At 41.2% G+C, this 23,613-nt stretch overlaps 2 protein-coding genes across 6 annotated transcripts in view; one reads left to right on the top strand and one right to left on the bottom strand.

Annotated features, from left to right (window-relative positions):
• Positions 1 to 23,613, top strand: part of RABGAP1L (RAB GTPase activating protein 1 like) — an 803,019-nt gene that overhangs the window by 422,202 nt on the left and 357,204 nt on the right. The gene's annotated exons all lie outside the window — the stretch shown is intronic.
• Positions 14,807 to 16,115, bottom strand: LOC133760526 (Fanconi anemia group M protein-like). The gene has a single exon (XM_062193047.1). The coding sequence runs from the start codon at positions 15,953 to 15,955 to the stop codon at positions 14,807 to 14,809; it is 1,149 nt and encodes a 382-aa protein (XP_062049031.1). The 5' UTR covers positions 15,956 to 16,115.

The raw sequence follows: 23,613 nt of genomic DNA, 5'->3' as shown, positions 1-23,613 counted from the left end.
AGGTGGAGGATTAACCCAACGTGCCACAGAGCCAGCCCCTTGTTCAGCCTTTTAAAAGATGTTTAAAGAAACACAGAAAGGTAGCCTTCATTATAAAAGAATGTGAAGGCAGAACATCCCCCTGTAAAAATACAGAAGAAATCCTAAGTGAACAATAGGACTATTTATGGAAAAATGTCAGAGATGAGTTATTACGTATCAATAATCACCTTGAATGTAAATGGCCTCATCTCTGAAGCTAAAAGATACAGACTGACTGAATGAATTAAAAAATAAGACCTGTCTGTTTGCTGTCTACAAGAAACACAACTCACCAACAAAGATATACGCAGGCTGAGAGTGAAAGGATGGAAAAAGACATTCCCCACTTACAGAAGGCAGGAAAGATCTGGTGTAGCCATCCTTGTGTCAGACAAGTGGATTTCAGCAGTTTGCATCTCCAGACGAGGCCAAGCACAGAACAAGCAGAGACGTCCCATTTAATGCTGCTTTTTAACAGCAGAGGGATGGACAGAGAATGATCTAGCTGATGATGAGGCTTTGGAGCTTTTTCAGTAGGCAAGGGTTAGAATCACTTCCTTAAACTACAGATACCCTCTTCGTTTATTTCTCAATCCTAGTCACTCCAGTGGTGTTAGTTGATTACCTCTTCTGAGCTAGGTTCTTAAATTTTTGTTTGTTAATTTCTATTTATTTGAAAGGCAGAGAGACAGAGATTGAGAGAGATATTTCATCTACTAATTCACTCCCCAAATTCCTGCAACAAGTGGCTCTGGGCAAGCCCAAAGCCAGAAGTCAGGGACCCAGTCTTGGTCTCGTACATGGGTGGCAGGGACCCAAGTACTTGAGCCATCACATGCTGTCTCCTAGGGTGTGCATTAAAGGGAAGCTGGGATTGGAAGAGAAGCCAAAAATCGGCCCCTGAATTATGTTCTTTAAATCCTCCCCTTTAACTTGGAGCACCTGCTAGATCCTGCAGGAAGGCAGGGTAGTGGCCGAGAGTCGGTGTTGGTCATCAGTGTTCCCTTGCTCTGCTTCGGACTCTTCGTAATGTACCAGGTTTGATGTTTTGTGATATTTTTCAAGACTGTAACCCAGCATGCTAACCAGATGCTAGTCACATTTACGGAGAAGTTCAAACAGCATCACTAATTCTCTCTGTGACTTATATTCTTCATTTTTTTTAATGAAGAGGGAGTGGGCATTCAGCCTAGTGGATAAGATGTCGTCCACCCCCCCTCAGAGTGCCTGGGCTGCATACCCAGCTGCAGCTCCTAGCTCCAGCTCCCCACCAGTGCAGGCACTGGTAGGCAATGGCAGTGGTCAAGTATTTGGTTCCTGCCACTCATGTAGGAGGCCTGGATTGCTTTGCTGGCTCCCGGCTCTGGTCCGGGCTCCAGTCCTGGCTCCAGCCCAGCCTTGGCCACCATATAGGCACAAGCACCCTTGGCTTCTCTCTCTCTCTCTCTCTTCCCCTTCTGTCCTTCTCTCTCTCTGTGCAGCTCTTCTTCTCAAATAAATCAATCAAAAATATTTAAAGTAAATAAAATGCAATTATAGACTTATCCTTGAATATCTCTTAGTAATTCTAATGATTACCTTTGTATTTGTGTCTTTGTGAGACTTTGTTGAGTTTAATTAAAATTTTTTTGAAAATCTTTTTAAAGATTTATTTATTTGAAAGAGTTACAGAGAGATGTAGAGACAGAGAGAGAGAGAGAGAGAGAGAGAGAGAGAGAGAGGTCTTCCATCTGCTGGTTCACTTCCCAGATGGCCACAACAGCTGGAGCTGCGCCGATCCGAAGCCAGGAGCCAGGAGCTTCTTCCAGGTCTCCCACGTGGGTGCAGGGGCCCAAGGACTTGGGCCGTTTCCACTGCTTTCCCAGGCCATAGCAGAGAGCTGGATTGGAAGTGGAGCAGCCGGGTCTTGAACCGGCGCCCATATGGGATGCCTGTGCTTCAGGCCTGGGCTTTAACCTACTGTGCCACAGTGCTGGCCCCTTGAAAATCTTTTATGTGTGCATTAAACCTTTTCTTTCTTTCTTGATTGATTGATTGACTGATTGATTGACAGGCAGAGTTAGACAATGAGAGAAAGAGAGAGAGAAAGGTCTTCCTTCCATTGGTTCAGCCCCCAAATGGCTGCTACGGCCAGTGTGCTGCGCCGATCCGAAGCCAGGAGCCAGGTGCTTCCTCCTGGTCTCCCATGCGGGTGCAGGGCCCAAGCACTTGGGCCATCCTCCACTGCCTTCCCAGGCCACAGCAAAGAGCTGGACTGGAAGAGGAGCAACCGGGACAGAATCTGGCACGCCAACAAGGACTTGAACCCTGAGTGGCAGTGCCACAGGAGGAGGATTAGTCTAGTGAGCCATGGTGCTGGCCAAACCTTTTCTTGAATATACTATTAATCATTTTGGAAAGGGAATATGTGGTTATGGATTAATTTATGTATTTAGAAGAAATGGTAGTTTTCATGTGCTGTCTACCATTGCTTTGAAAAGCATAGAAACCAATGAAATAGAACATTTCCTATCTTCCCCTGGTCCCAGAAGGGTTATGTGACTCTAACATAGAATACCCACTTCTTTATTGTACTAATATATAATGTGGTATTTATCATGTTGGCCATTTAAATATACAACCTAATGTTAAGTACATTCACTTTTAATTATACTAAAATATAACATTATTTATCATGTTAACCATTTATAATTGTACAATTTAGTGTTATTAAGTACATTCACAATATTGTGTAGCCTCACCTAAAACTTTACCAGCATCCAGAAAAATCTCTGTGCCCATTAAAGGTAATGCTCTCTTCTTCCTTTCCTCAAACCTCTACTCACCTATCTCCTGCTTTCTATGAACCTTATTATTTTCAATACTGCAAATAAGTGGAATTGTTCAATATTTATCCTTTACTATTTGATTTCTTTTTGTATAATGTTCGCAAGGTCCATGCATGTTATAGCATATATCAAAATTACTCCACTGTATATGTATATCACATTGTGTTGATTTATTTATCTTGTGCCTGATATTTTCATGTTTGAAATGGCTATATAACACCAACTGTGATCTAATGTCTAAATAAAGTATACTGTATTTTGTTAAAGAGGGGATGAATTATTGAAGATAAATTAATAGCAATATGGTTTACTGGTTAAAAATATGAACTCTATATTTTAGGCATGGAAAGCCAAGACACTCTGGCAAAAAAATAAAAAAAAAAGACCTAAATGAAAGATCTCTGTGAGTGAGATCCCAGTGGAAAGAATGGGCCATCAAAGAAGGAGGTACCTTTCTCTGAAGGGAGGAGAGAACTTCCACTTTGACTATGGCCTTGTCTAAATAAGATCGGAGTTGGCAAACTCAAAAGGCTTCCATAGCCTTGGCAACTCATGACAAGAGCCTAGGGTGATTACTGATGCCATAAACAGGGTGTCAGTCGTTAAGTCAACAACAGGAGTCACTGTGCACTCACTCCCCATGTAGGATCTCTGTCCTTAATGTGTTGTTCAGTGTGAATTAATGCTATAACTAGTACTCAAACAGTATTTTATACTTTGTGTTTCTGTGTGGGTGCAAACTATTGAAATTTTTACTTAATATATACTAAATTGATCTTCTGTATATAAAGAGAATTGAAAATGAATCTTGATGTGAATGGAAGGGGAGAGGGAGCAGGAGATGGGAGGGTTGCGAATGGGAAGGAAGTTATAAGGGGGAAAGCCACTGTAATCCAAAAGCTGTACTTTGGAAATTTATATTTATTAAATAAAAGTTAAGAAAAATGTGAACTCTAATTCCAGGCTAGCTGGATGTGAATCCTGAATCCAACATTTACTAACTATAAACTTGAGCAAGTGACTTAGCCTCTCTAGAGCTCATTTGCCTTGTTATAAAATGGAGATAATGGTGTGCTAGTTGATAGTGCTCTTTGGGAGGATTAGTGACATCTCCGTATCGTGCCTAGATCAATGTGCTGTTATAACCATACAAGCACTGTTGGCTGTCACTCTTGTTATAGTGATGACGGCTCCGTAGCAGAGTTAGGAAGTGAGCCCTTAATGAAGCTCTGCAGAATTTAACTAGAAAAAGAATTCCGAGATGACCAAGGTGAATGCACAGAGAATTCACATGTCACATTTGTGCAGGCGAGCGGCTGTCACATGGTTACTAACACAGCTTTGGCATCTAACAGACCCCTGTGCGAATCACAAACCTACCATGTCCTCAGTGTGTGACTTCGAGCGTGACCTTCCTGAACTCTAGTTGTAACCTGACCTGTTGGGGATAATAATGGTGATAATCTCACAGATGATTATGAAGGTGAAAAGGCAAGATCTACTGTAAGACACTTGACGTATTACCTTGCAGCAACAACAGTAAGAATTCTAACAATGATAGTTGCTGTTAATTAATTACCACTAATTTGTGATTGTTATGGTTAGTGTTATCCACACTGGATCACAGGAGAGAACTCTGGAAAGATATTAAGGAAGTGAAGAGGAGCTGCATGGCTATGGCATACCTGTAGGGATTTACACTGGAGTTTAAGCAGAGGGGTGACACGGAAGTTTTCCTTCAGAGAAGGAGAGAGGGAGCGCAGTTTGGAAGCACTCTGAAGACAGAGTTGGCTTGTAGCCTCCACCTCTTCTGCTCCCCTTCTCGTTTCCCCCGTCTCCCACTGTAAACATATCGGAGTCGGAGCTGAGCATGGACCTTGGAGACCAGAAGTGCGTCCTAGGAATGGCAGACCATGCAGTAGGAAGGAGCTAGCTCCCCTGGGGCTTTGGGGAGCAGAGCCTCTGCAGCACCCCTGGCCTGCAAGCCTCTGGGCATTTATATCACAGAGGAAGATCAAGTTCTCGTTGAGGTTTCGTCTTTATGTTTTCATCCAGCTTGAAGAGTGGTGGGCACCCTGCCTCTGGAGCCTGTGGTAGCCACTGTGTGTCCTGCCTCTGTTCTCTCTGCCTCGGCAACTCTCAGATGCCCACCAGTTTTCATCAGGAACATACCCAGGTGTTGTCAGCCATATTTACTGAGGTTAGACCTGTGGCCAGAAATGGACTCCTGCATCCAGGGATGTATTTTCCGGACTTTTTTGGGTAAAAATAGACTAAGCTGAGTGGCTTGAAGGCTCTATCTCTAGCTGTATAAGGTTGCTTTTTTCTTTGCACAGATGTTCCTAATCCTGATAAGAGTCACATTGCCACTAAGGAAACAAGTTGAAAGGTGGTTTGTTTTTGTTGTCAAAAGCAGGGATATTTAAATGGATTTTTGGGAAAATAATACCTGCCTTTAAGCTAAGTCCCTATATAGTATTAAACGTGCTTTTGGGTGCTGCCAGAGCTATTCTATGATTTTTATTTTGAGCACTTACTAAAAGATGTTGGAATTACATCCGTTGATTGGTTGCTCACAGGCAATCCTGATGCATTGTGTAGTGGTTACCAGTGTTGTGTATTCATAAAAATCCTCAACTTGAAATCCTTTCTAAAACAAACAAGTTTGTCATCATCATTACATATGGCAGTATCACACTGAGGAGGGTGAATGGCTTTGGGCTGGTTATCAGTAAGCTAGGTTTTATTATGCTTCTATGCTGGACAGGTTGAAGAAGCACAGGGCTACGTAGATCAGTGACTAGCGCGTAAGATGTGTGTTTAATAATCAGTGCGTGTGTATGCCATTTAAATGCTTGCTCCTAGAAGATTCCAAGACCATATGATCTTTTTGAGTAATATTCTATACCAAAGCCCTTCAAGCAAGAGCTTCTCATACAACCTAAATTGTGTAGAAATCGAAAGGATTGTATAATTATTTTCAAGTTTACTTTTTAGAAATTTATTTGAAAGGCAGAGCAACAGAGAAAGAGAGAGAGAGAGAGAGAGCGAGCGAGCTTCCACCTGCTGATTCACTCTGCAGACGCTGCAGCAACCAGCAGTGGTCAGGACAAAGCCAGAAGCCAGGAGCTCCATCCAGCTCTGCTTCGTGGGTGTCAGGGACCCAAGTGCTTGAACTGCTGCTTCCCAGGAAGGCAGCTGGATCTGAAGCAGACCCAGGCAAGATTTTGTTCAAGGCGCTCGTGTATGGGATGCTGGCATCCCAAGAGGTCACTTAACTCGTTGCACTGCAGTGCAACAATACAATTTGGAAATAACAATTAGCTCTAAATTAATTAAGAATTATGTAATTTCTGATGGGGGAACCAAGTGAATTATGAACTCTATTTACATTGATTCAATATGGGGCCTCCATTTTAGCTCCAAACAGAATTACTTGTCTTTCCTGTTAGGACTGATATTTAATTTATCCTGAATCTTTACCTAGGAAAAACTCATGAGTTTTGGTACTGTGGACAAGGTGTTGCTCTGCTTTCCTTATCTAATAGGACTTGGACAGCTCACAGTGAAAGATTTTTTGCTAAATCAGATCTGGATGGTGGTAACACCCAGCAGGGACTGTCAAGTAGGAAGACACACATGGACTCTGGAGGAAATAAGACAGGTCCTAGTGCTGTCTCGGAACTTGACTGTCGTAAAATGGGAAATCTAGCAGTTCTACTTTTTGTTGGTCAGATTAAATGTGATAATATGTTTTGAAACTCTCTTAAGGAAAAAAAATCTTAGGTATTATTTTATTTGGCCTGTTTTCATGTCACATGTTAAATTTCTCTTTTGAAGTCAGAGCTTTGAAAGACTTCATTTTTGAGGTCAGACATTAGACTCCGAAGAGCGTGAATACACTGTCAAAGCTTGCTGTCCTGCTATGGCAGTGAAGTGTAAGGTAGAAAAACAAGTTAAAGATCCTCTGCTGCTGAGCTCAAAGTCCGACAGTAGTTTTCTTCTTTCTGTGGCTCTTACATAACGAGTATCATAGGAGGGTTGAACTGGGAGAGACTTGGGTGGGTAAGACGTTTCTTCCATTTTGTGATCAAGTGCAGAGATCCACAGATTAGTCGTCTTTCTTGGAGTTCTCTTACCTAGCTAACAGCAGAAAAGGCAGAACCTTTTGAATCTTCAGTGAGCTCCCATTTCAGTTTGCTACGATTTTTTAAAATCATCGATGTTAATATAAAAAAACTGTGCCTGCGAAAGCATAGGAAGATGCCCCAAGCCTTGAGCCCCTGCACACATGGGATGCTCAGGTGGAGTTTGGGTGCCTGTCTTTGGCCAGGGCTGTTGTGGCCATTGGCAGAGTGGACCTGTGGATGGCGGATGCTCTCTCGTGCGCGCTCTTCCCCCCACCCCACCCCCACTCTCTCTCTTTCTCCATCACTGAGTCTTTCAAATAAAAAAGCTAAATTTTTTTAAAAAAATACTCAATACTAATTTTTATATTGGCCATTTTTGAAGGTCCTGGGATGTCTTCTAAAAGTTTTTTTTAAATTATTTTGAAAGTCACAGAGAGGGAGAGAGAAAGAAGGAGAGAGAGCTCCATCTTCGATCTGCTGGTTCACTTCCCAGATGGCCCAGGCCAAAACCAGGAGCCAGGAGCTTCATCCTGGTCTTCTATGTGGGTGGCAGGACCCCAGATAATTGGGTTATCTTTTCCAGCTTTCCCAGGCTCATTAGCAGGGAGCTGGATCGGAAGTGGAGCAGCCAGAACACAAACCAGTGCCCATATGGGATGCCAAAGTTGCAGGTTTTGACTTTACTGTCTATGCCAAAATGCTAACCCCTGTACTGAGATCTTTTAAAATGCTTATCTTTGAGAGATTTGATTCATTATCTGACTGTGTAACTGTATGCTTTTGCTTCATAATTATTGTGATACATTTTCTTCTTCTGAATTACAGAATATAAGCGTAGAAATAATAAGAAATGATCACTGTTTGGTCTCAAACTTCTTTTATCTTCTGTTATCATAAGCAACTATCACATGCAAAAGGTTGCCAAGAGTTACAAGTACTTTTCAGAGAAATGGTTAGAAAAAGGTAAAACCAAATCAACTTCTTTAATTAAAACTCTGTTAAGTAAGGATTGTGAACAGTGCTTAAACTGAAATTTATTTTTGCATTCAGGATTCATTTTCATTGCCTTTACAAAATAATATTGTGAGCAAGATTAGAAAGGGAGTGTTGGTTCAAGGAACAAAATGTCTCTGAGCACCAAGCCTACAGTGGTTCCTACTGATTAACGTATGCATAAGAGGCATGCTAATTACAGACAGCCTTATCTGGTCATTACAGCAGGCCTCCTGGGACCTGTCTGACTAGATAGACCTGGAAATAATACATTCGCTTTTCTTTACAATTATTCTGTAATTAGAAATTTAACAAATTTAAATCATTTTCTCATGGCATTGCCCTGAGTGAACAGTTGACTTTAAGCAAATAAGCCTGTGTTCCTGACTCATAGTACAAAATCGACATGGATGCACGAGAAATTAAGATGGCGATTAAGTTTGTTAGAAAGCATCATTCTTCCTAATTTTTCCATCTCACTTTTATGGGAAAGTTGAAAATATCTTCTTTTTTTTTTATTGATTTGCCTGAAGGCTCATATTGATTTTGTTCTCAAATTAATGAAAGTTAACAACCTTCGTAGATTTCAGAACTAATGTTTTTATTCTTTGATGTAACAAATAATAAGAAAAAATTTGTTTCTCCTATTGACAGGCAGATTGAAGCCTTATAAAGAAAGGAGATATTAGTAGTTTGAGTTTGCAAAGAATATAGCCTGTATCTAATTGTGCCAGTTATGTTTTTCCATCAGTAGAACAACCAGACATTAAAATGGCATAGTATTACTATTACTTAGCAAAGGACTTATTTTGTAGTTATCATCATTGTGGCTGTTGAGCTATTCATCTTAGGTATCATTACCAAATAACTGATTGGTGGTTGTATCATTTTATTTTTGGTCATGTCTAATTTTTCTGACTATCTGAGTAGCACAAGCAGAAGTGTGGTACCTATGAAATCAGTTAAACTGTCAATCAGATGGTCTATTATACCTCTTTCTTTTCTGGATGGAATAACCTTCTGTCTGGATAATATATTTAGTACCTTCTTTCACTCTTTGTCTTTTTCCAGACCTTATAGGAATATGGCTTTGATCCCTGTTGTGCCCAGAACAATTATTTTCTAACTCTTTAGCCTTCAGCCAGGGAGACATAAAAATTTAAGTTGCAAATATTGGCCGGTGCCACCGTAGCTCACTAGGCTAATCCTCCGCCTGCGGCGCCGGCACCCCGGGTTCTAGTCCCAGTCGGGGTGCCGGATTCTGTCCCAGTTGCCCCTCTTCCAGTCCAGCTCTCTGTCCAGTCCAGTGGAGGATGGCCCAAGTGCTTGGGCCCTGCACCCGCATGGGAGACCAGGAGAAGCGCCTGGCTCCTGGCTTTGGATCAGCACGGTGTGCTGGCCGTAGCATGCCGACCGCAGCATGCTGACTGCAGCGGCCATTGAGGGGTGAACCAATGGCAAAGGAAGACCTTTCTCTCTCTCTCTCACTGTCCACTCTGCCTGTCAAAAAAAAAAAAAAAAAGTTGCAAATATTGACTCACAGCCTTTGCCTCTTCCCTCATCCCTCCACTAGATATTGTACTCCCTCTTCCTCTTGAGTAGTCTCCAGTCTCCTTGTTTTGTCCACAGGGGCTATTGCGATTCTGGTTTCGCCTTGTCTGTGTATTGATACTGTTCCTTGACACTCTGGTCTCCTTTGAAGTACTCATGGTCGTTCTCTCTTAGTTTCTGTTCTCTTTCTCAGTCATCTGTGCCACAGAGATTTATGATGGTCTTTGCCAGTTCCTGGGGATTTAAGTGGTGAACAGGAGACCCAGTAATTTCAGTAATCTCCAATAGATTATTGTCTACGGAAGCAAAAGGGCCCGGCAGCAGTTCCATGCCTTTATGCATGTTGGCTTTTCTGCCTGGACTTATCTTCTGTGCATCACTGCTTGTCTGCCCCACACATAGATACCCTCTTTATACTCATGGTTTTTACCAGATTGTGGCTAAATGGTATTCTCTCATAAGGATATCCTATTATTTCTCTGTCAGTTTTCCTGGTGAAGGATCCTTGGTTTGTTTCTAATATGAGCACAGCTGCTACACATATTCTTATATAGACCTTTTGTGGATGTAAGTATATTTTTCTTTTGGATAAATATCTGAATGGAATATATTATGTTTAATGTAGATTTTACCTTTATATTTGTATAACCCATTTTTATCATAGGAATTTTCATGCATGCAAAATATTGAAAGGATTTTTGTCAACATTCATATATTCACCATTAGATTCTTTTGTTAATATTTTACTATATTTGTTTTGTCATATTCTGTTCCTCTATCAATCCACTTTGTATTTTGATGCAATTCAAAGTAAGTTACAGATGTCAGTACAGTTGTACATTTTTCTAAAAAATTTCCAGTTTTCCAAAGTACTCAAGACATTTCAATCTTTGTTCTGACCTAGATAATTACTTACTAGGTACATCCATGCAGTTGCCAATTCTTGAAAGGCAGGAAGTTAAGTCCAAGTAAGCGAGGACACTTCATTCCGTCACTAAATCTGTGTATCTTAGAGAGCCACAGTCAGTTATGCCTTCTAGAAATTTTAAACAAGATTTTGTGTTCAGTTTTATGGGAAAATTTTGTCAGAGAAAATGCAACAGAGATCTCTTACATTATTTGTGTTGTTTACAGCCAAGGGTCACAATTGTTTTGTTCATTTATTTGTGATCGATAGAGAAGTCGATATTAAAAAGCCATTTTATATGAGCACTTTAGTGCTCGTAAATGATTTACTACATTTATAACTTCTCTGCCTATTTGTTTCTGCTGTTTATATTTCATTATGGTTCTCTGAGAGCTCACCTGACAGATCGCTCTGTATTAGGATTGAATTAGAGCTCTAAAACCTTCTCTAGAGTTAAAATTTTATGATTCACTGACTACTGAATTAATTCTGTTAGTGTGGAAGATACATGCCTCCTCATGGGTTATGTAGAAAAGTCTAGTTGGCAAATAGCAGAACTATCTCCAGGAATAAAAACCGGTTAAAAAATACTACAATACAAGGCTTATATACATTGGTGGTCCCCAAGTACATGCTTCACAGGATTATTGAAAGTAATAAAATAAAGCAATATAAACAGAAGGCAAGGCCTGGTTTGATTGGTTTATGTTGTATACATGTGTTGAAGCATTTCACTGTACTCTGTAAAAATGTACAGGTATTTCATGGTAATCAAAAATTTTTAATAGTGAACTAATTATCTTTAGGAAGGAATTTGTGAGCAGAAGGAAGGTGGTTTAATATCCAAACCATGTGAATAGCCAGGGATTGCTGTTCACTGCTTTCTCATGTTCTGTGCATACTCTACATGAATGAACATTTCATGAGACTTTGGTATCTGATTATCCCAACAGAAATACGTGCATCCTAATCAGACAAAATCAAGACCATCTTGACTGTAATACCATATGTACTTTAATATTGTGTACCAGTGCTTTAACCAGTTTTATTGAAAGACAAATGATTATTTTGTGTTAGCAGCCGATGCTTTTCTTTTGGCAAATGCATTTATTGTAGCATGAGACAAATTTTAAAAAAATTTTTTTTTTTTATTTTTTGTGACAGGCAGAGTGGACAGTGAGAGAGACAGAGAGAAAGGTCTTCCTTTTTCCATTCGTTCACTCCCCAATGACCACTGCGGCCAGCGCATCGCGCTGATCCAAAGCCAGGAGCCAGGTGCTTCTCCTGGTCTCCCATGCAGGTGCAGGGCCCAAGCACTTGGGCCATCCTCCACTGCACTCCCGGGCCACAGCAGAGAGCTGGACTGGAAGAGGAGCGACCGAGACAGAATCTGGCGCCCCAGCCGGGACTAGAACCCGGGGTGCCGGCACCACAGGCGGAGGATTAGCCTAGTGAGCTGCAGTGCTGGCCTTTTTTTTTCTTGTTGCCATCTATGAAATGAACTTGTTTCCCTCCCAGAGTATCAACTGTGTGGTGCAGTTTCCATATTTTCATAACCTTCAATAAAGATGTCATTAATATACAAAGAGAACAACACAAAGATAATTATTAGTGTCTGGCAACCTGTGAAATGTGTGTTGAGTGTTAATGTTACCACCGTCAACACTGGGTTCAGCACCTGATGCTGAGATAAGTTATCTTTGTCCATAAGTAGTATATCCTCCCCTAAATCCTGGAGAGAGTATACTGATCTAATTAGAAAACATAGTTTCCTAGAAGCTTTAAATTATGCTGAAGTTACTCTAGAAATAATCATTACAACCTGAGTTTAATCTGCTTAACACATAAAGAAAGCTGTTCATAAGACTCTGAAACAGATTTGTAAAATAAAAATGCCATGGCATCAAATATTAATATTTTTCTAACAGCAGGCAGCCCAAATGTTAATGGCTGGTATGTGTTTGAAGGCCTACTTAACTGTGAATTTTATTAGGACCATTTCTCAAGGCTAGAGTTATAAATGGGCTTATAAATGAGAAATTAGCCTCCCCTCTAGGGAGTCGCCATTTCTTTGAAATCTTAATTAACCAATCATACTGATCTTCTCTTCCTTCAATTGCCAATACTTGAGTAAATGCCAAAGTAAATGCTGTCTCATTGAAAACAGTTTAAATAATAGGAACACCATTATTTTATATTTTGAAATAAATACATTTGTAAAAATGAAAACTAGAAATTTTAGAAGCTGTTTGTATTTGCCTGTTTGAATATTTTGTATTGCCCATTGCACTTTTTAGAACAATTTTATTTAAGGTATACAAATTTCATCCCCCAAACTTCCACCCTTCCTCCTCCTTCCTCTCCTGTTCCCTCTCTTACTTTTTATTTTATACTCATAAGATACCATAAGAGCCCTACACTAAGGGAAGACTTGAACAAGTAGTAAGAAGAAAAAACCACTGCTCTACCTTGGTAGGGACAAGGTTTGTGAACACTCTGCAAAGCTCAAAATGTCTATTTCATGTGTGTACGTTACATTTTTGGTATTCTGTTAGTTAGCATAGAACAGGGAAAACATATGGTATTTTTGTCTTTTTGGAACTGGCCTATTTCATTAAGTATAATGGTTTCTAATTGCATCCATTTTATTGCAATAGGATTTCATTCTTTTTTATGGTTGACTAGTATTCCATAGTATATATAGCTTATTTGTGTATTAGCTTATTTGTCAAAGATTAGTTGGTTATAGCTGTGTGGATTGATTTCTAGAGTTTCAGTTCTGTTCCATTGATCTACATGTCTATTTTTGTGGCAACACCAGGCTGTTTTGATTATAACCTCCCTGTAGCATGTCTTGAAATCTGGTCATTGTCCTTTAAAAATAATTACATTATAAAAAAGTCACATTATAAAGGCAGGAATTTTTTAAAATCAGAAGTAAGTATAAGAAATGTAGGAGATTTTGTGGCTGTAATGAACACTGTTTACACTGTGACTTTTGAAATACCACTTAATTTTCTTTTACATAGAAGGTCGCAAATTAAGGCATTACATTTGAAGAGAAGCTAAGTGTAAGAAAATATCAATTAATTTATCCACTGTAAAGTGATATCTAGACAGGATCATTGAGGTTATGGAATGACAATATACAGTAAATATTTGGTAACCCTTTAATTGGACATACTCTTACACTTTCTGAAGTAAATTCTTCTGTTGTATGTCATTAACTTCTTGCAGTGACTAACATAGCCAATGTAATCTAAAAGAATTTATAAGAAGGACTCAATAAATGTGAGGTGGCTTTGTGATCAGTTTACTTTCCCTAAGACTTATTACTTTAAAATTGTTTATTTTGCTTATACTGTATAGTTTTGATACATATACAGAATGAGGTTTTCCAGTCTTAACTATTGAATAAAACATATGGATTGGATCAACACTTGGTGCGTGTTTCAGATGCTGTGTCCCGTGTCAGAGTGCCTGTGTTGGATACCTGGCTGTGGCTTCTGAACCCGGATTCCTGCTAATGCAGACTCCGGGAGGGAGTGAAGGTAGTGGGAGACCTGGATTGCATTCCTGGCTCCTGGCATAGCCAGGGCTCAGCCCCAGCTGTGCCAGGCATTTGGGGAGTGAACCACTGAATGGGAGCATGTATGCCTTTGCTCTCTTAGCTATCTTCCTAATAAAACACAGATAAAACAGTCATTTCAATGACCAGATTTATAGAAATATAATTTTGAGCCCTGATGCTTCAAATATATTCATAAAATCTTTTTTCACATTCAGCAAACATTATACCTTCTATATGCCATTACATATTTGCATAGTTATTTATTATTTAGCACAGCATTTTGAGCTCGGGAAAATGTTTCAGGCAGAAAGAATTGCATATATGTACAGACAAATCATCATAATGGGGCAAACACTGTAGACTGTATCAGCAAGTTTTTTTGTTTTAAGGATTAATTTATTTGAAAGAGTTAGAGAGAAATAGATCTTCCATCCAATATATCACTCCCCAGATGGCTGCAATGGCCAGGACTGGGTTACTCCAAAACCAGGAGCCGGGAGCTTCATCTGGGTCTCCCGCATGGGTAGCAGGGGCTCCAGCACTTTCACCATCTTCACTGCCTTCTCAGGCCCATTAGCAGGGAGCTGGATCAGAAGTGGAGCAGCTGGGACAGAAACTGGTACCCACATGAGAAACAAATTCATAGTTTTTCCAGATTCTCTAATCTCACCAAAGTTAAGAGAAAGTACAGTGGAAATGATAGAGCTATGTAGATATTCTAATTATTTGATGATAGAATGGAAATCATTGTGTGTTGGCTTATAAAGAAAGATGTTGGGAGCAAAACCAGAGCTCACTAGACAAATTATTTTTTTTTCATTCCCATTTGCTGCAATAATTCATAACCATGATATAAACTTATACAAATAGCAAACTCTCCCTCAATTATGCCTTGTTGTATTCCCACAATATTTGGAGATGGATTTTTCCTAAATTGATCTCTTGCCAGAATTATCTGGTATTTTGTTAGATTGGGGATATCCCTTCTCATCAAAACACTTCTCTGAATCAAAGAACTGGCAAAAGCTTCCAAAATCTGAATATATGTCTTTTGGATGGCTGCAAGTTCTTCTCCAAGGGGAACAACAAGCTTTTCAACTCGTCTTTCATGAGAGTATGGCAAAATATCTGGAGAATCTTCAGAACGAAGCTCGATCTGCCCAATCAGCAGGTTAGTAATAACCTGTTGTACAGCCTTTATATCACTACCTGGTGTAGCACTAAGAGCCAAGATTCTGAAGTGATTTGTATATCTGACTAGTTCCCTTACAACCTGGCAATACGCATAGTTTCCAAGAGCTTTATGAGCTTCATCGATCACTATACACTTTATCTCAGCAGCAGGACAAGTTCCTCTAGAAAGGTCATTTACCATGACTTGAGGTGTAAGAAAAAGGACTCTCTTACTGCACCACACTTCTTTCCTGGTGAAAACTTGAGTGGACCCTGTCATTTCGGCCATGTGTGACTGCGGGATGCCCATCACCTGGTAGCAAGCCTCGATCTGCTGTGTCACCAGCGGTTTTGTGGGAGCCATGAAAACCACCTTGCCGGAGGGGAACCAGCGGTAGAAATTGTACATGACCACGGCGGCAATAAAGGTCTTTCCCAGCCCAGTAGGCAGACACACCAGCGTGTTGCAGAACAGAGCAGTCCGGGAAATGTGCAGCTGGTAGTCCCGCACGGGGCAATTGGTAGGGTAAATCCACAGGGCCCCCGCCGAGTAGCAAAACCCGCCATTCTCTAGGCTCAGCTGTCGCTCAGCCTCGTACGCTGCAACCAGCAACACATCATCGTCGGAATCAGGCTGAGCTTCCGCCGCTGCAGGCAGAGGCGTCTCGGAGCTGCCGGGGCTCTGAGGCCGCTCGGTTCCGGAGCTGCAACCCGGAGCCCCGGCGGATCGGGAAACGCTCGAGCCCCACGTCTGGAAAAGAGTTCTTTGCCGTCCGCTCATCAGGTCGACCACCACCAGAAGTTTCCCTCAGACAACCGCAGCTGCGACAGTTGAACTGCCACGGTTGCTTTCTCCATGGGACTTCTCGCACGAAACTCTGGAACGGCAGGGCGGGGTTGCGGGCAATTTATTAAGTCGAAAATGCCGCCATGGAGTTCGCGTTGGGAATATGATTGGAAGGCTTCCCGGAAATCCTTGCGGCGCCCCCTCACTAGACAAATTATTAAATAATTATTTCTTACAGGACCCCTATCTCATATCATATTAAAAAATAAAGTTAAAATGAACCAAAGGCCTAAATCTTAGAGTCAAAAGTATAAAATTCTTAGAACATATAGGAGTAAATATTCATTCCTTTATTCATTTGTTCATTTAAGATTGGTTTATTTGAAAGGCATAGTTAAGAAGAGAGCAGGAGGAAGCTGCAGTGACCAAATGGTCACAATGGCCAGGAACTCTTAACCTGGAATAATAATAATATTATTAGAATAATAATAATAATAATAATAATAACTCTTAACTTGGAACTCTGCTAGCCTGGAACTCTTAACCATATCTCCCATGTGCGATCGGGGCCCAAGGACTGCTTTCCCAGGAGCCTTAGCAGTAAACTGGATCCAAAGTAGAGCAGTTGAGACTCAAACTGGTGCCCAAATGGGAGGCCAGTGTTGCAGGTAGCAGCATAGCCTCTTCTCCACAACACTGGCCTCACTATTCATTACCTTAGACTTGACAGTCGTCTGTTAAATGGGAAGCAGAAAATGTAAGGAACAACAGCAAAGATAAACATAAATTATACTACATAAGAATTTAAAACTGTCATATCAAGAAAGACACTCAGGAAAGTGAGAAGACAACCCAGAGGATGGGAGAAGGTTAATTATGTATCTGATAAAAAGGTCTGGTATCCAAAATATATAATGAACTCTTATCTCTCAATAAAAACAAAGACAACTCAACTGAATAAAGTGGGAATAGATATTTCTCCAAAGAGGATATATACACATGAAATATACTTCACATTAATAGGCATCAGAAAAAATGCTAATCAACACCACGATGAAATCTCAGTTCACACTCACTACCATGACTGTAGTCAGAGTCAGATATAGGTGAGCATGTGGAGAGAGTGACACCCTCACACACCCATGATTGGGGTGTAAAAGCTGCACCTGCTGGACTTCTGACATTTCATCAGGAAGTTGGACTAGGGCAGGCATTTGGCCTTGTGGTTTAGAGGGCAGTTAGTAGAGCACAGTCTCCCATCAGGGTGCCTGGGCTCAATTCCCAGCCCCGGCTTCTGATTCCAGTTTGTTGCTAATGCAGACCCTGAGAGGGTATGCTGGTGACCAAGCAGTTGGGTTCACACCATTCACATTGGAGTCCTGGATTCTGGCTCTTCATGCTTTTCAGGAGTTAGTCACTGGATGGCAGCTCTCTCCTGTCTGTCCCTATCTTTGTGACTCTCAAGAAATAAAAAAATTAAACACAGTTTCCATGTGGCCCAACAATTTCCCTGTTAGAAACAGATTCAAGAGAATTTGAAGCCTGTGACACAATTATTTATACACTAGGGCTCATGGCAACATTGTACATCATAGCCAAAAACTGTAAGTAATTGAGATGCCCATTAAGTGATGTGTGTATAACAAATGTGCTTTTGTCCATACAGTGAGTGTCCTTGAGCTCTAAAAAGGAGTGGAGTACTAACACATGCTACAACATGGATGAACCTTGAAAACATTATGCTTCATGAAAGCAATCAGTCACAAAAGATTACATTTTACATATGCTATGTTTTGGTTTTTGTGAGTTATTGAAAATATGCAGATTAACAGGGTCATAAAATAATAGACTAACAAGCTAGAAGGAATGGGAGTATTGGGGATGTTGACTAAAGAATATGAAGTTTATTTTTTGGACTATGAAATGTCCTAACCTACATTTGTGGTAAAAAAAATGTACAACTCTGTCAAAAGCTATCCATGTACATTTTAAATGTATTTACTTTTCTTAAAGTAAATAACCTTTTTTTAAAAGATTATTTAAGATTTATTTATTTATTTGAAAGTTAGAGTTACACAGAGAGAGGAGAGGCAGCGAGAGAGAGAGGTCTTCCATCCACTGGTTCACTCCCCAAATGGCTGCAACGGCCGGAGCTGCGCTGATCCAAAGCCAGGAGCCAGGAGCTTCTTCCAGGTCTCCCACATGGGTACAGGGGCCCAAGGACTTGGGCCATCTTGTACTGCTTTCCCAGGCCATAGCAGAGAGCTGGATCAGAAGAGGAGCAGCTGGGACTAGAACCAGCGCCCATTTGGGATGCTGATGCTTCAGGCCAGGGCGTTAACCCACTGCGCCACAGCGCCGGCCCCTGTTTATTTATTCATTTGAAAGGTGGAGTGGCAGAGTGAGGAATCTTCCACTAAGTGATTCACTCCTCAAGTTGCCACAGTAGTTAGGTCTGGACCAGGGCAACGTTAGGAGCCAGGAACTCATCCTGGTCTCCCACCTGGGTAGCACAGCCACAAGCACTGACTTCTGCTTTCTTCCCAGACACAGTAGCAGGAAGCTGGATCAGAAGTGGAGCAGCTGATTCTCTAACTGGCACTCCAGAAAATTGATTTTCCAGACCTATTAGTATAGTATTCTAGGGAGAAGGAGCTCAGGTCCTGAGGTAAGGCAGGGCAATAGAGGTGGTGATGGATTTGAGGGTTAATAATGAGAAAGAGTATCTAGGGCTTTGTAATTTATACTGATAGTCAGGAAAGAGGGTGTGTGTATGGGAACTCCAGATACCTGGCTTGCAGGACTAAAAAGAGAGTGGTGCCATCCCCCATAATAGGGCCAGAATATGAGATGCAAAGAATGCTTTGGAGAAAAGATAATGAGTTTGTTTAGTATGCAGATTTCCATGTACTAAAGGGACAACCAGCTCTAGATGACCATTAGGCAGTTTTTTAAAGAGCATTTATTTAGGGGCTGGCATTGTGGCTCAGTGTGTTAAGCCTCCTGCGTGTCAGCATCCCATATAGGAGTGCCAGTTGAGCCCTGGCCATTCTGCTTCAAACCCAGCTCCCTGCTGATACATCTGGGAAAGCAGCAGAAAATGACCCAAGTACCTGGGCCCCTGCCACCCACATGGGAGATCCTGTCACTTGATTTTGATCTTGCCGTTGCGGCCATTTAAGGAGCGAACCAGCAGATAGAAGATTTGTTTCTTTCTGCCTCTTTCTCTTTCTCTGTTGCTCTGCCTTTCAAAGAAATAAATAAAATGAGTTTAAACATGTTTATTTTTTATATTCTTGAAGGCAGAGTAAAAGAGAGAGAGGGAGAGAAGAGAGATCTTTCATTCTCTAATTCACCCCCCCAAATGTTCCACATGTCCCACGTGGGTGGCAGGAACCTAATTACTGAGCCATCAGTACTAATGCCTCCCAGATTGCATTAGCAGGAAACTGGATCCAAAACGGAGCAGTTAGTACTCAAATCAGCACTGTGATGTGAGATAGAGTTGCCCTATGTGGCCACATTAAACTGTTGTGTCACAACTCTTGTTGCCTCTTAGCAAGCAATTTAAAATGTAGACCTGACAGAGCTGGCACCGTGGCTCACTTGGTTAATCCTCCACCTTGCAGTGCTGGCATCCCATATGGGTGCTGGGTTCTAGTCTCGGTTGCTCCTCTTCCAGTCCAGCTCTCTGCTGTGGCCCAGGAGGACAGTGGAGGATGGCCCAAGTGTTTGGGCTCCTGACCTGTGTGGGAGACCATGAGGAAGCACCTGGCTCCTGGCTTTGGATCGGCATAGCTCCAACCATAGTGGCCATTTTGGGAGTGAACCAACGGAAGGAGGACCTTTTTCTCTGTCTCTTTCTCTCTCTCACTATCTAACTCTGTCAAATAAATTTAAAAAAAAATTAAAAAAAAGTAGACCTGACACCTGGAGATTTGCAAATCTAGTGAATGCTTTATAGTTGAGGCACTGCATGTGCACAAAATCATGCAAGAAGGATGTTGGTGAAGAAGGAAAGGGGGAGCCGAGAATACATTACGAATTTTGCAGGTGAGTTGATGACAGAGCAAACCAAGAAGCTGCAAAGAGGAGAGAGGAACGTGGGGCAAATGTATTTAGGAGCTCGTGTGGAAGGCCGGTCAGGATAGAGGGAATGACCAGCTTTGGTAAACACTGTTTCATACAATATGAACACTGAAAAGTATCCTTTGTGCTGGGTCTTTCAAAAGTCACTGTAACTTTAATGAGCAATGCAGTGTTGGAGCTAGAATAGGAGGGGTTCAAAGGAATAAAGTTAGCTTTATCAAGGACAAACTTATTTTCTCTAATTCTTTTATGCCTTAATGCTAGGATATTTTTTTCTTTAAACATTTCCAGTCCGTAGTGCTTCATTGTGTAAAAATCACGTGTGCTTTAATCCAGTTTTTTTTCCTTTCATAACCAAAAATAGTAATTCAAGCTGTAGCATTTTATTATATGCATTATTAGGATTCTGAATTTATGTAAATCTCTAATTCCATGCACAAAAAGGATTTGTATCATATTCTATTTATAAAGTCAGAAAATTCTTTTCACCAGAACCTTAACTCTTGTATCTCCTAAGGGCTTTTATAAAGAATCATCATGAAGGGCAAAAGAATTGTGTTGTACTCAATGAAGACATCCTGTCCTCTGGTACCAGTTATCCTTTGTCTTGTAGTCATTTGTGAGTCTTTAGACTTAACCATATTGATCAAAGTTAGACTCATTGTATTCTTATCCCATGTATGTATTCCAGAACCCATCTGTAACAAATTTGTGTCATGATTCCCCAAAAATCTTTTCTAAGGATGCCGGATACTGTCTTCTGTCTTGCTTATCTGCATCTCCTAGAAATTGAGGAATTTCAGAACTCCTTGCAATGCGAGTGTTCTAAGGCAGTGGTATTCACACATTTTTGACCATTCTCATACATACATGTAGGTTTGCCTGTCAGCCAGAAGCAGAGGTTTTCAAGATACTGTTGGATGGGATGTAGTGTGTTATTAGCTAATTCTTATTTTCTTTCAGTTATGATCATGAGCTACTATGCTGAGTAATAGGGCAAAGACATGTCTCACTAATGGAGATTTAAAGTTCCCATAGCCCACAGAGAAGATTATGTGGCCGTATATTTGCTAATCCTCAGTCTGGTCACTGTGACCCCATCTTGCTCCAGAAGTTGCCCAACTTCCAGCTGCTAGGATCACTGCCTTCATGCTATTGAGAGAAAGCAAAAGAATCCTAGGCTTAACGTTACCCACCATGAGTCCAGTACTTAGCATGTTTCAGGTACTATGATTGGCCTAATAATATCTAATTTTTTAAAAAAAAGGTTTATTTTATTTATTTGAAAGGCAGAGTGAGATTGAGATTGAGAGTAAGAGAGAGAGAGAGAGAGTAAACTCTTCCATCCATTCATCCACTGCCCACATGGCTGTATTGGCCAAGGCTGGGCCAGACCAGAGCCAGGAGCTTCTTCGACATCTCCTTTGTGGGTGCAGGGGCCCAAGGACTTGGGCCATCCTCCACTACTTTCCCAAGTACTTTCTGGCATTATAGGTGATGGCGTTACCTGCTATGCCACAGTGCCAGCCCTATAATATCTCATCTTAATTTTGAAAATTAGAATTAGCATCATCATTTTGGTGGAGTAGCAGAAGGAATGTAGAAAACAAAGCTTATTCAGTGACTTGCCTATATGTGACTGTAAAACTCAAGTGTGTTTTTTTTTTTTTCCACTATCACACAAGGAAAAGGGCCTTCCCTTGTGATGGGTCATCTTTAGTTCTCTGAAGATGATTGAACAACCTGGGGGGAGAACAGACAAGACTTGGAGATCCTCCCCTTCAAGCATTCTCACCACTAAATGGAGAACTCACAGCAGTAGTGATGAGATCAGGTCACTGCCCTCCCAGTACAGGGTTAAGTAAAATTGCTCCCATGATTTTGTCAATCCCTGGAGCAACTTCTCTCTGAGGTCTGCACGATCGTATGTGGAGATCCTTGAAGCCAAAGTCTGTAGAAGATGTTTAAGACCATGCCCTGTTTGTGCTTTTGACTGGCGTTTCTCTGTCCCCCCAGGGTAATAGGATAAATCTGTCTTAATTATAACATGTATGAGAGTGTAGCTAAGAAATTCATTCTTGGTAATGAGCTTAGCCACTTTGTAAGACACTTTGCCATCTCAGAGGGCTGGAGGAGGGAATCAGAGCATAAGCAGTTCTGCCCTGAGAGGTTTAGACATGGGGCTAATGAACTGACACTCCTGGAGGGAGGCGTAGGAACTTCATTTCCATTTTGTTCTCCTCTTCCCCATTTTTATTTCCCAAATCCAAGGACTTTTTTTCTGTTCCTTACCTAGAGAATGTGGTTTCTGCCTTAGAATCTAGATGTGCATTATTTATTATAGAAGCCACTAGGGGCCGGGGCTGTGGTGCAGTGGGTTAAAGCCCCAGCCTGCAGAAGCCAGCATCCTGTGGGTGCCAGTTCCAGTCCTGGCTACTCCACTTCCGATCCAGCTCCCTCTTAAAGCTCCTGGAAAAGCAGTGGAGGAAGGCCCAAGTGCTTGGACCCCTACACCCATGTAGAAGACCCAGAGGAGGGCTTTGGCCTGGCCCAGCCTGGTCATTGCCGCCATCTGGGGAGTGAACCAGCAGATGGAAGATCTCTCTGTCACTCTCTCTCTGTCTCTGTAACTTATTCTTTCTCTCTTTGTAGCTCTGCCTTTCAAATAAATAAATAAATCTTGATACACACACGTGGCTAGTGTTGTATATATATACATACATATATAGGTATATGTGTGTGTGTGTATGTATATATAAACCACTAGCCACATGTATGTTAGGCAGTTGAAAGTTACAAGTCAGAATTAACAAGTACTGTCAGTATAAGAAATTTCACACCAGATTTGAAAGACCTAGTATGAAAAAGAGAATATAAAGTATTTTATTAATAGTTTTTGATATTGATTTTATGTTGAGATGTTAATATTTCAGTTACATTGTATAAAATGAAATGTCATTGAAAATAATTTTTTACAGTTTCTTTTTACTTTTTTAATGTGGCCATCTATATTTATGGCCTGTATTGAATTTCTTTTGAACAGTATTGATTCTAGATCAGTACTACAGCCCCACCCCCGACTCAGCCTCTAAATTTAGGAGCCTCCACTCACCCAGAGAGGACTAGATTTTGCCCAGCCTTTTCCTCTGAATCTTGTTCCCATCCTTCTACCCCATGTTAAAGGAGTAGTTGGTGCTTTACTGGACAGATAGAGCATATTTGAAAAATGAAGTTTTTCCCACCTGGAGGCGAGAATATGTGTCCTTGGATGAGATGGGGCCACTAGGCTGGTAGAGCCCCGTGGTCGTGAGTTTGCTGAGGATACTCCGTGAAGCAAGAAGCAAGTTCAAGGAGGTTCTAGCAGAGCTCCCCATTTCCCACGTGGATTACAGCAAGTTGTGTTATTGTTTGAAATAGCAAGCTCACCCTAGTTTTGCTCCTTACTTTTCAGTGCCCCCTAAAGCACATGCTTGGTTGCACTCTGTGCAGTTGATTTGCTGAGGCCACCAAAGCCTTGTTGAGCCCAGCACTGAGTGGTAGGAAGATGGATAGGTAATCCGGAG

This window comes from Lepus europaeus, chromosome 5 (genome assembly GCF_033115175.1).
Source record: "Lepus europaeus isolate LE1 chromosome 5, mLepTim1.pri, whole genome shotgun sequence".
Lineage (NCBI taxonomy): Eukaryota > Metazoa > Chordata > Mammalia > Lagomorpha > Leporidae > Lepus > Lepus europaeus.
Note: the sequence above shows the minus strand (reverse complement) of the source record. Positions and strands in the feature narration are given on the sequence as shown.